The sequence below is a fragment of the Aythya marila genome (assembly GCF_965140915.1).
Source record: "Aythya marila genome assembly, chromosome: 1".
In the NCBI taxonomy this organism is placed as follows: domain Eukaryota; kingdom Metazoa; phylum Chordata; class Aves; order Anseriformes; family Anatidae; genus Aythya; species Aythya marila.
This window is the reverse complement of record NC_139042.1, coordinates 994,902-1,007,374: the sequence shown is the minus strand read 5'-3', so window position 1 is coordinate 1,007,374 and position 12,473 is coordinate 994,902. Positions and strand designations below refer to the sequence as shown.

At 64.5% G+C, this 12,473-nt stretch overlaps 1 protein-coding gene across 4 annotated transcripts in view; it reads right to left on the bottom strand.

The window, feature by feature from the left end:
- Nucleotides 1-6,551: 6,551 nt before the first annotated feature.
- ARAP1 (ArfGAP with RhoGAP domain, ankyrin repeat and PH domain 1) overlaps nt 6,552-12,473 on the bottom strand; it is a 37,860-nt gene continuing 31,938 nt past the window's right edge. For 2 of the 4 annotated variants that reach the window (XM_082772571.1, XM_082772572.1), the window contains 9 exons: nt 11,854-11,967; nt 11,608-11,750; nt 11,160-11,192; nt 9,954-10,036; nt 8,808-8,858; nt 8,263-8,326; nt 8,003-8,158; nt 7,253-7,291; nt 6,552-7,089 (listed from right to left, as the gene is read on the bottom strand). In XM_082772571.1, the coding sequence (XP_082628697.1) occupies nt 7,274-7,291; nt 8,003-8,158; nt 8,263-8,326; nt 8,808-8,858; nt 9,954-10,036; nt 11,160-11,192; nt 11,608-11,750; nt 11,854-11,967 (662 nt within the window). In that variant the 3' untranslated portion in view covers nt 6,552-7,089; nt 7,253-7,273. The remainder of the gene's footprint in view (nt 7,090-7,252; nt 7,292-8,002; nt 8,159-8,262; nt 8,327-8,807; nt 8,859-9,953; nt 10,037-11,159; nt 11,193-11,607; nt 11,751-11,853; nt 11,968-12,473) is intronic. The other 2 variants (XM_082772574.1, XM_082772573.1) reach the window with 2 other exon arrangements.

Below are 12,473 nucleotides of genomic sequence, written 5' to 3'. Positions count from 1 at the left end.
CCTGCCATGCTCGGGGGCTCCTTGTGGTGGGGATAAAGCAGGGCTGAGATCTCGAGTGGTGGCAGGGGGACTCGGTGCCTGCGGGGACAGAAGGCACCTGGCGTCCCCAAGCATCCCTGGAGGATCCCACACGGGTTGTGGATCGGATTTTCTGCCCTCGCTGAGAGCTGGTGCTCAGCTCTCCCTCCCCAGCAGGGCAGTGGCAGCGTGGAAGTGATCAGAGCTGTCTGGAAGCAGGGACAGGGACATCGGTGTCCCCCGAACCAAGAGGAACGAGGTCCCCACCGCAGCAGTGCCAGCACATGGGGGCTGCGCACCCTCCCCAAACCCTCCCAGTGCTCCCCACTGCCTCCTGCAGCCATCCCAGCCTCCATCCCCTTGTTGCACCCCGTGGCAGCTCCCCAAACCCACCCGGCCACCCAGGTGACCCCAACACCTCCCCAGCCACCCCAGGATGTTCCCAAATCCACCCAGGGCCCGGCCACCCCGGCACCCTGCGCCCGCCGCCTCCTCTCCTCGCCACGCAGAGCCAAATCCACGCAAGTTTGCAAAGTGCCACAGCAACAGGTGCTGCAGCACGGGGTCTGGCACCGGTGGGCCCGTTGGGGACACGCGGCACATGGGGCTGGCACGCCACCGCCCCGGCAGCGGGCGGCGAGGGCTCGCAGGTAGCCATGGAAACCTCCCGGCGGGATGCTGCGCAGATAAATAGCCAATTTAACGTGATTCTCCTCAAAGAGCTGGGCTTTTTTTTTTTTATGATTAAGTCCCTCGGCTTTTTTAGCTTTTCCTCTTTTTTCGTTTTCTTTCTTTCTTTCTTTCGCCTTGGGTCCAAGGTCTGGAGGCGCCGTGTGACGGTGGCTGGCGACACCTCTTTGTGTCAAAAGCAACGAGGCAGGCTGAGTTTATCCTGGCGGTGACAACCGTGGAGATATGAGTCTGTTCCCAGCCTGCATGTGCACGGGGCTGCTGCACACCTGGGCGCTTGTTTATCCGTGTGTCTGTGTGCACGTGCACGTGCCCGAGTGTGTGCACGAGCTCGAGTTTGCGCACACATTTTGGATGCAGAGCGCACGAGCACGTGTCCTGCTTGTGCATCCTGCACCCAATATCCATGTGGGAATTTGCAAATTGTGCATGTGTGCGCACACACGGGTGCGTATCCATCTGTGCACCCAGGTCAGAAAATCCATGGGGGTGTCCCCACCAAGCCCCCATCAGCTCCTGGGTACGATTCCCCCCCGAAACGCCCCGCAGCCAGAGGAGCAGTGGCCAGGCAGGAGCCCGGGCGCTTCCTTCTCCTGAGCTGGCATTGAGAGGGAAGCTGATTTATGCCCCGGGTTTCGGTTTGTCATTTGTTCTCTTCCAAATGATTCTCCCCTTCCCTCGTTCTGCTTTCTGATTTACTTCTTCTCCAAGCCTCTGCCCTCGGGAGAGCGCCGGCACCGCGTTCTGCTACAGGGGGAGGGCTCGGGGCTGCAGCGAGGAGGGGTGCAGAGCTCCGGGGGGGATCCCTTTGGCTGTCCCCATCCCACACCACCCTCCTTGGGCCACCAGCTCACCCCTCTGCCCGTGGCGAGTGCCACGTTGCAGCGCCGGGATGTCACCCAAACTGCGGGGACACATCGGGGCCCCTCTCGGTGCTGCCAGCGTGGCTGCGAGGCGGCTGGGGCGGGAGGCGATGCCCGCGGGGAGATTGAAAGCTCTGTTATTTTTAAATAAATGGAAATTGCTGTCAGCTTAATGGAGAGAGACGAGGCGAGCTCCTCCTCGCAGACAGTGCGACAAAGGCGGGTGGGCGAAGAGGAGCCCGGTGCCCACACGGGCGCACCCGGGGCTGTGCCGAAACGAGGGCAGAGCAGGGAGCAGCAGCAGCAGCCTCACGGAGTGGCCCTGGGGTGGTTTTTTTTTCAGGGGAGAAAATTTAATTCTCGGGTTTAATCCACCACCTCCACCACCGGCTGTCCTTGGGCTTGTCTCCTCGCCCAGAAACCTTCTCCACCCCGCACGTCCTCATCCATCCTCCCCAGCTGCCTGATGCAAAGTCCCTGGTGCCCACCCGAGCCCCTCACTCCGGGGGGCTCAGCACCAAGCCCCCAGCACCGCCAGCACCCCGTGTAACCGAGGCCAACCCAGCAGAGGCATTTCCTGGGGTCACCCCAACTCTGCAGCCCCTTCTCCCCAGCTCCACGCCTGCTCGGCACGCATTTATTTTTTTGAAATTTCCTTTATTTTCCCCATTACGCCAGGAGCGGCGTGTAGGCGGCTGATGGAGAGGGAGGAGGCGAGCGTGGGAAGGGGGTGGGGAGCGCGTGGATTGAGGAAAGGTTGAAAAAAAAAGGGGGGGGGGGGCTCTCCCTGCTCCGTCTCTTTACGCCCCCGCTCCCCTTCCCACCGCCACCCTGCTGCCCCTCTCCGTGGGGTCAGGGGGGTGAGGACCCCAGAAAACGGGGCTGGAGTTTGCATCTGCAGAAAGTTTCTTCCTCCCCATGGAGCAGCCCCAAATGGGAAGCCCACGCCGAGCCCATTTTACCGATGGGTAAGCTGAGGGTGGGCACGGGGGGAAGCAGTCCAACATCCTTCCCCCTCCTTGGCTTTGACAGCATCCCGACGAGGCCGTGCTGCTCCAGGGGAGGAAGGCAGCGTCCCCGTGCTCTGTGCTGCTGGGGTGAAAAAAAAACAAAAAACTGGTGATGGAGAAAAGGCGGGAGGGAGAGAACGAAAAAAAAAAAAAATCTGAGAGAGCGCACAGCAAAGCCCGTGACAGTTTAATGGGGCTGCTGATGAAATAATGACTGTTTTAAAGTCTGCTGGAGTGTGGCTGTGCCTCTATTAAATCTGGGAGCTGATAAGCCGCGGAGTTCATTACCATGTTGGGGAGAAAAGCGGCCGCTCGGCGGGACGTGGGGACGGGGTGCGGGTCCCCGTGCCGGTGCGCGCCGTGGGCACGGCCGTGCTGGCACGGGGGCACAGGGGACGGCCCCCACGGGTGTCCTGGGGCAGCTGCAGCACCGCAGCGGGCACCTGGGCTCCCTGCACTGCCCCCATCCCTCTCAGCTCCGTGCCAGGGCCAGGAGTGTGGATTTGGGGAGCCCCCCGAGGGGAAGGTCAAGGGGCGTAGAGGTGGCCGCTCTTGGTGCGTTTGCACCGCGCCTCCCCGGTCCCTGGGGACCTTCAGGGCCGGCCAGCTCGGAGGTGCTGCGTGCCTGCTGCATGCCAGGGAGGTGCCAGGCACTTTACATAACTTGGCAAGCAGCAGCAGCACCGCGGGCGATGGATCCCCTCCCGCACACCCAGCGCAGAGCCGCTCGCCCAGGCACCGCCACGGGGGCGGCAGCGGCCACCCCCTGCGCCCGGGCAGCAGCGCCCACGGGCAGGGTGGCCCCCTCCTCCTGCTCACACCTCCAGCCCTCACACCTCCAGCCCTTGTACATCCAGATTTTGCACCTCCAGCCCTTGCACCTCCAGATCTCACACTTCCAGACCTTGTACCTCCAGTCCTTGCACCTCCAGCCCTTGTACTTTCAGATTTTGCACCTCCAGCCCTCGCACCTCCAGCCCTTGCACCTTCAGCCCTTGCACATCCAGACTTTGCACCACCAGCATTTGCACCTTCAGACCTTGCACCTCTAGCCCTTGCATTTCCAACTCTTGCACTCCAACCCTTGTACCTCCAGCCCTTGCACCTCCAGACCTCACATCTCCAGCCCTTGCACCCCCAGCCCTTGTACTTCCACATTTTGCACCTCCAGCCCTCACACCTCCAGATTTTGCACCTCCAGCCCTTGCACCTCCAGCCCTCACACCTCCAGCCCTTGTACCTCCAGTCTTTCCACCTCCAGCCCTTGTACTTCCAGATTTTGCACCTCCAGCCCTTGCACTCCAGCCCTCCCACCTCCAGCCCTCACACGGGCAGCACGCACCAGCCCAGGCTGCTGGGAGGCACTCAGGGATATTTCAGGGGGGCCAGGGACAGGCTCGCACAGGGCACTGAGCCACCACACAGCCCGCGCGGAGGAGGGGGTGGCATCGCTGGGGAAAGCAAATACTCGTGTTCAAACACACCCACAGCGGCTCTGCGCTCTCTGCCTGCTCACCGAGGGGCCAAACCTCGATCCCCAGCAGTGCAGGGCCAGCAGGAGGAGAGGCTCAGACCCTCGGAGCAGCCCCTGCCCACCAGCAGCCCCCAATCCCTTTGTGGGTGCGCACAAAGTCACTGCTGCTCCTGGCACTGCCGGTACCTGCTCTGCTGTGTGGCGGAGGGTGGCACGGCGGCACCCAAGGGACCCCTGGCACCCAGCCCGGGCCGGGGCCACTTGTGGAAGCAGCACGAGCCTGGAGCGTGCCAAGGGCTCCGTGCAGCAGCACCGGGTCACAGCCTGCGGCTGGGGAGGGCCCAGAAATCGCCCTCACGTGCCGGCACGCCGGCGGTGTCGGGAATTTATTAAGTTGTTTGCAAATGACTCCGCGATTAATCACTTGTCTGTGCAAGGTATCACATGGCGCTCGCCTCCGCAGCTCTATATATAGAGGGGAGGTGTAGGTAGGAGCCATCCATCCCGCTCCTCGGAGACAGCCTCTTGGCTGGGCTTCCTCCTGCGGCGGGGCCAGCTCCGAGCCAGGGTCAGCAGAAGGGGCTGCAACGTGCCTGATCCCCCCTGCGCCCACCCTGGGTCCCTGGAGAGCTCTGGGTTCGTGCTCAGAGGGGCTGGGCAAAGGGCAGAGCCCCCCCGTGTCCCCTGGGCCCTCCTGGGTCAGGTCCCAAGCAGGTCACTATGGAGAGCCCACGTGCAGGCAGGGAACTAGGAGGGAGATGAAGGGAAAACCAAATCCCACCCTCGAGGGTCCCAGACCCGATGGGAACCACGGTATTGATGTGGTTCAGCCCAAACCACGGCCGTGGTGGCTCTCAGGCTCTGCTCGTGGCACCAGCCAGCCTCCAGCACAACCCCAAAGGCCAGAATGAGTCCTCGGAGTGAAAAACCCAGCTTGGAGCTACCCAGAGGCTCTGCTCCCTTTTTTTGGGTGCTGCACTGCTCGCCTCCCCACCAGCGTGCGCAGCCCTCAGGGGCACGGGGCACCGAGCGCACGGTGCAGGAACCAAAGGGACAGGCAGGCAGCGAGCACATGAGCAGAGCAAATGCATGGTGAGGTGCAAATATGCACCTACAAACACCCCACGAGTGTGCAAATGAGTGTGCAAGCCAACTGAGTGCACCTGCATGCGTGTGCAGGCACCGAGCGCGCTGCAGCCTGAGCCCGCGCGCCGACCCCGAGTGCGCACGCGAAGCCAGCCCCACGTGCAGACTCCAGGCACACGAACAGTGTGAACTTTGCCGAGGGCTGAGCGTGTCTCACGGACACCAGGCACGCGCTGCAGACCTCGAGCAGACGTGTGGGAGCCAAAAAGATGCAGCGGGTGCCGTGCAGACACCGCAGGCACCGAGCACGCAGGCGGGCTCCGAGCGCACGTGCTCAGCGCCCGCAGCTCTGCTCCTGGCCGTGGGTGCACAGCTCTGCACGCTCCCTGCAGCAGCCTGCACCCCTCTGTGCTGCTCCTCTGGGGTCTCAGGGATCTTGGGGACCCCTGGCCTGGCTTGCTCTGGGTTCCTTTGCTGGGGGCACGGCACCCGACTGCATGTCCTGGGGGCTGAGTTGCGTCGTGGATGTCCCCCTGTGGGGTCAGTGCAGGGAAATCCAAGCCCAGCCGTCAGAAACAGCCTCTGCTGGATGCCCTGATGGTCTGGGGGCGAAGAGCTCCTGGTGGAGGGCGGGGGGGGATGGCTGATCAAAGGCTGGGAGGGAGGACAGACGGACAAGCTGGATGTAGGGCCACGTGGCCATGTGGCAGGGTGCCATTGGTGCCATTGGCAGGGGCTTGGTGCCATTTGGTGCCAACCTGTAGCCCCAAGAGCCACATCCCCACTGGGAACCTCCAAAGGGGGTCCCCGAGGGGTGACCCAGGCTGGGAACACCCCCGGGTGGGACAAACCCTGGCTGTGCCCAGCCCTCGGTGGGCTCCTGTGCCCCATCCCCGCCCCATGGTGTCCCTGCGCCCCGGGGCAGAGTGACATGGGGTGCCCTTTGGTTTGTCATTTACCCAGGCTGTAGGAAAATCCAAGCACAGATTCGGGGGGACATTTCAGCAAAACGAGAGCCACAAAACCCCCAAAGCACTGAGAGCATGGCAGCCACGGGCAGTTTTCCCTCAAAGCACCTCCAGCTCTGGAGCTCGTCCCAGGAACGAAGCCACCACCCCTGGGCACGTCCCCAGGGCTGCTCCGTTCCGTGCTGGCACGGCAGGCAGGATGCTGCCAGTGCCCCCCAGCCCCTTCCCCACGGGATTTTGCCTTCTCCCCTCGCCTGACGCCTGGCTTTGTCCCCCCATGGGTTGTGGATGTGCCGTGGGGAGGTGGGCGCGCTCTGGCTGCCACGGGGGCACCAGCATCGCCCCATCCCCATGTCTCTGGAGCAAATATTTCTCCCCCCGAGCCCCTCGCAGGGTGAGGGTGCTCCCCACCACCAAACAGACCCGGACACCCTCGCACCGCTTCCCCCAAAACACATTTAATATCAACAAGACGTGGTGCCAGGACGGGGGCAGCTCCCGCCACCCCGCTGCCCCGCGCCCCCCGGCCAACAGCAGAGGCTGGATCCAGGGGAGGGGGGGGTCCGGCTGAACGCAGCCCTCCCCAAGCCCCCAAGCCCACCCTGCTGCCCTGCCCGGCACGGGGAGGGGGGCGCAGACCCCAGGGCTGTGCCACCAGCTCTCCAGGAGCGATGGGGGGGGGGGCTGTGGGGCGGGGGCTCCGCGCATGGTTTTATAGGAAAGATTTAAAAACAAAGGGAGGAGGAGGAGGAGGGGAAGGACGAGCCCCCCGCTGCGGGGTGCCCGGCCGGGCGCTGCCTCCCTGCCCGGGGCTCGGAGCAGCAGCAGCAGCCGGGGTGGGGGCGGCCGGGCTGACCCAGCCTGGTTCCCCCCCAGGGGTCCGTAGCCACTGCCCCGCTGCTGCCGTGTCCCCTCCCGGCTGCCCGTGGGTCACCGCCGTGGTGTTGGTTCCCCGAGGGCTTCCCCGCTCGCAGATGAACCTGGGGGACAAGCAGAGGGTCAGGGAAGTGGGGTGGGGGGCACTGCTTGTGTCCCCTTTTGCTCCGTGCATGGCACCGCAGGCGTCCCTGCGTGCGCCTCCCCACGTGCACCCCGTCCCCAAACCCGTGCGCCGCGGTCACCCCGGAGGCAGCAGACACCCACCTGGCGTGTCAGGCCTCCAGCTCAGACGTTTCGGAGGAGCTGGGGACATGGAGGGAGAAAAAAAGACCCCCGTTCATCCCCCCGCTGCCTGCACGCCCGCCCGGGCATCACCAGCAGCCGGGGGGCGTTTTTCGGGGGAAAAAAACGGGGAGCAAGGGGCAGACCGGAGCGGAGCATCCCCAGCAGAGCAGCCCCCATTTCCCAGTTATAAACCCGAGCCAGGCTGCTGTGGGGTGCACCCCAGGCCCCCAAACCGTGCCCTAGGGACACGGCAGGGGACACCCAGCCGTCCCCAGGCTCAGGTTTATAACAGCAACGAGGCCCCCGCGGGGTGCTGGGGCTGCCCCCGCGGACCCCGTGGCTGAGCGGGGACACCCCAGGCACGGGGTGGTGGTTTTTGGGGGGGGGGGGACGGGACCCCGGCACACAGCAGCCCCCGGGGAAGGACGGCTGTTGTGGGGTCCGGCAGCGAGAGAGAGCAGGAGGGGAGCTGATCGGTGACCCCACCACCACGAAAATCACCGCTCCCGCAGCACCCCCTCGCCCTGCATCACACGGTTCGGGGCACCCCCAGCTCTTAGGATAACCCCCCCCCAAAAAAAAAAAAAACCCACAAAGGGGCCGGGCAGGGCGCAGGGAAGGGACGTCCCCATCTCCCCAGTCACCCCAGTGTCTCCCAGCAGGGCGACGCCGTTCCATAAGGGGTCCCCCCCCCCCCACCTCCCACCCCCCCGTGTGATGCAGACTCACGGTCAGCGGGTCAGTAGCGAAAGCAGCCACGCTGCTCCTCATCTCGCTCTCATTGCCGCGCAGCGGGATGAGGGAGATGTTACCCAACCTGGCGTCCTGCTGCCTCCGCGACGCCCGCACCTTGCAGGTCTCCGAGGGCCACAGGGCGCCGCCGTGCTGGGAACGGGGGCGGAGGCGTTGTGGGGTGAGTGGGGGACCCCCAAATCGGAGGGGGACCCCCCCCAAACCCACCGTGCAGCCCCGCAAGGGTTTGGAGTTACCTGCACGTGGAGGAAGGTGGCGAACCACTCCCGAAGGTCGGCCTGGGTGTCACAGCACAGGTACCTGTGGGGACACGGGGACGGCGCCCACCCCACATTAGGGGTGTGCTCCTGTGGGGTCGGGGGCACCCGGCACGGTTTGGGGTGGGGATGCCCGTTTGGAGCTGGGTGTTTGGGAGCTGTCTGGACCCCGGGATGGGGGTGCCAGGGGTTTGGCAGCGATGCAGCAGGTGACAAATTGGTGGTGGTGGCATTAGCCAGCTGGGGACACCCACAATCTGATGGGGACACCCGCTGTAGGGTGAGGGGGGAGGCGCAGGGGGTGCGCCCTGGGGGGCACAGATGGACCCCAAGGGGGCCAGGAGCTGCTGCTCTGCACGGGACCCTACAGACCCCGGGGGGTGAAGGGGACACAGAGCTGGGGACATCCAGGGGCAGGATCCGACCCCGTTGGCACGGCTCTGCCCGTGGAGACACCCCCCCGGTGCGGGGTGTCCGTCTGTCCTGGCTGGGGTCGGCATCCCCCTGCCCCCCCCTGCCCTCACCATTGCTGCTTCTCGTGCTTCTCGTTCTCGTAGAAGACCGTGAAGCCCCAGCTGGAAGGGGAGGGGTGAGAAGATGAGGAACAGCCTCACGGCGCTCCCTGGCACGCCAGGTTTAGGATTCCTACAGACATCCCCATCCTACAGCCATCCCCATATCCCTACAACCATCCCCATATCCCTACAATCACCCCATATCTCTACAACCATCCCCATATCCCTACAATCACCCCATATCCCTACAACCATCCCCATCCTACAACCATCCCATCCTACAACCATTCCCATCCTACAACCATCCCAATATCCCTACAACCATCCCGATATCCCTACAACCATCCTCATATCCCTACAACCACCCCCATCCCACAACCATCCCCATCCTACAACCATCCCATCCCTACAACCATCCTCGTATCCCTACAACCACCCCATATCCCTACAACCATCCCATCCTACAACCATCCCACCCTACAGCCATCCCCATATCCCTACAACCATCCCACCCCTACAACCACCCCCATCCCACAACCACCCCCATGACCGCACACACGCGTGCACACTCACATGCACACACACAGTCACACACACACATGTACATGCACAGACGCACGGCACACATTTGCACACATTTGCACACATTTGCACACACACACGCACATGTGCACACGCACGTAAACACCTGCACGTGTACTTAAATGCACACGTGCACACTCATGCATGCACCATGTGTGTGCACCCACGTGTGTGCACATGCACACGTACTGACACGGATGCACACACCCACAGGCACACACATGCACACACGTGCACATTTACATGCACACACACACCCTGACACGGATGCACACGCGTCTGTGGCATGAAGACCCACTCACACGCACACCCCCCCCCTCGTGCACACTTGCACACTCCGGCCTCCCCCCATCGCCTCCCCCTCGTGCGCAGGGACAGTGCCAGGTCCCCGTCCCCGCGCCGTCCCCAGGCTGCAGCCCGCGTCCTGCGAGGCTGCTCTGACATCTGGTGGCAAGAGGCACGGCCACCACGAGCCACGGCCACCGGGATCCACGTCCCCGTGGCCACCGCGCCCCTGCCCCTGTCCCCAGGGGGCTGTCCCCGGCAGCAGGGCACCCGGAGGTGCTCGCTCACCACGTCGGCGGCCGGAGCTTCTTCTTGATGCCCAGGTAGACCCGCAGGTTCCTGATGGGCCACTCCTTCTCCGGCTTGTGGCTCTGCGGAGAGAGCTCTGCGTTGGGCTCCGCTCCTCCCCTGGGCTTGCCGAGGGCGAGCGGAGGCACGGGCAGGGTGCCACAGCCCCAGCACCTCCCCGTGCAGAGGGGACAGGGGGTGGCGGGTCCCCCGGGCACGGCGCTGGCTGCTTTTTGGAGCTGGGAGCACCCCGGGGACGTTTCCCAGCAGATGGCAGCCTGAGATGAGGCACGGGCGGCGTGCTGGCCCTGCGCTGCCTCCTCTGCAAACGTTCCTGCTGTGGGCACGGCACGGCACGGCATGGCACAATGTGGCACAGCATGGCATGGCGTGGCACGGCTTGGCACGGCGTGGCACGGCATGGCACGGTGTGGCACGGCTTGGCACGGCATGGCACAGCGTGGCACAGCGTGGTGCAGCACATCACGGCACGGCACGGCACAGAAAAGCAAGGTGCAGCACACCACGGCATGGCACGGCACGGCACAGCAAGCAGGTGCCCCCCCAGGACCGCTCTCACCCCCCCCTGGGGCGCAACGGGGAGCCCCAGCTCCGTCCCCACCTCCTCGCACCATCCGGGGGAGCCCTGCCCATCCTCGCGTCCTCTGGGTGCTGACTGGGCAGCACCCAAAGGTGGGGGGGACGTGGGGAAGCCCCCCCCCACAGGTGCCCTGCTGCCCCCCCAGACCTCCTGGTGTGTCCCCAACCCCTCCTGGTGTCGTTGCTCTCTCGCCATGCCCCGTGTGGTGGCACAAGCCATGCTCCGGCAGCGGGTGGCACAAGGGGGGGCACCTCGGGACCCCCCCCCCCTTTAGCACACAAGCGGGTGACTTACAAGGGCCTGATCCAATGCCTGCGGGATGGGGGCGTGAGCCCAATCCCATCCCCTCCGTGCGCCCCCTCCCCGGACCCCGTGCCCAGCTCCTGGGGCGGAACCGGGGGATAACGGGGTGCCAGCCGGTGTGTCCCCAAAGCTGGGGGGCCACCTGGGGGTAACGGGGAGGGGACCCTCTCGTTACCCACCCCCACGGAGGGGCCCAGCACGTGCTGAGGGCTGCAGGATTGGATCGGGGTCGAGCCCCGGCAGCCTTGTAAGGGCAGAGGGCCAGGGCTCCTCTGCGCGCCCCGGCTCGGCCCTCTACTCACGTTCTCCAGCACGGGGCTCCGCTGCTTCAGGCTCTGTTTAACAGAGGAGCGGGGTTAAACCCGACACGGGGACCCCCAGGAGACCCCCACGCAGCCCACCAGGCACGCCGGGCCTCGGTAGGGGATGGGGGGGCTGAGCAGGGGGGCGGCGGGGATGGAGAGCACCCCCGAGGGACCAAGGGAGCGCTGGGGGTCCCTCCTGAGCCCCTGAGCTAACGGGGCCGGCTCCTGGCTCGTGCCCACCGAGGTCCTGGTTTGGGGGCAGCTTGATTGGTGCTGGCAGCAGCCTGCAAAATGCCAGCCCTAAAAGGTGCCAGCCCTAAAAATGCCAGCCCGAAAAGGTGCCAGCCCGAAAAGGTGCCAGCGCGATGCCCCACGTGCCAAGGGAAGGGAAGGGAAGGGAAGGGAAGGGAAGGGAAGGGAAGGGAAGGGGAAGGGGAATACTCACCCGCACTTCCTTGTAGAGCCGCAGGCAGGTGTGGTTGAGGATGAAGTAGCGGTCGTGGAAGCCGGTGCTGAGGCCGAGCCCCAGCAGGTTCCTCTCCTCCCGAAATTTCATCATGCCGTGCTTGCAGTCGCCCACTCTGCTGGCTGGGAAAGGGGGGCACCCAGGGGGGGGTCAGGAGCCCAGGAGGGGTCCGGGCAGACCCTGACCCCCTTCCCACCTCCCCGTCCCGCTGCCTGCTGCCCTCACCGAGGTAGATGAGCATGTTCTCCATGGAGAGCTGCTTCTTCACCACCAGGTAGCTGTCGGTGCCCAGGCAGTGCAGGATGGGCAGCACTTTCTCGGAGTAGTGCAGGGGACGCTCTGTTGGGGGGACAGGCAGGGCTCGGGGACACGCACGGGGGGGTCCCCCCGGGAGGGCCAGGTGGGTGCTGAGCCATTGCAATTGCTCAGAATTGCCAAAAAAATAATAATAAAAATGTGTTGCAATGGCAAAATGCGTGTGGTTTCTAAACACAATGCTGGAGGCCATGGAAAATCTGCACACGTGCTGGTAAAACACGCATGGAGGTAGCTCGTGCGCACACATTTCCATCCCATCTCCATCTCCATCCCCATCCCCATTCTTTTCCATCCCCATCCCCATCTCCATCCCCATCCCATCCCAATCCCATCCCATCCCATCCCATCCCACCCCATCCCCATCCCCATCCCCATCCCATCCCATCCCATCCCCATCCCATCCCATCCCCATCCCCATCCCCATCTCCATCCCCATCCCATCCCAATCCCATCCCATCCCATCCCATCCCATCCCATCCCATCCCCATCCCCATCCCATCTCCATCCCATCCCCATCCCATCTCCAT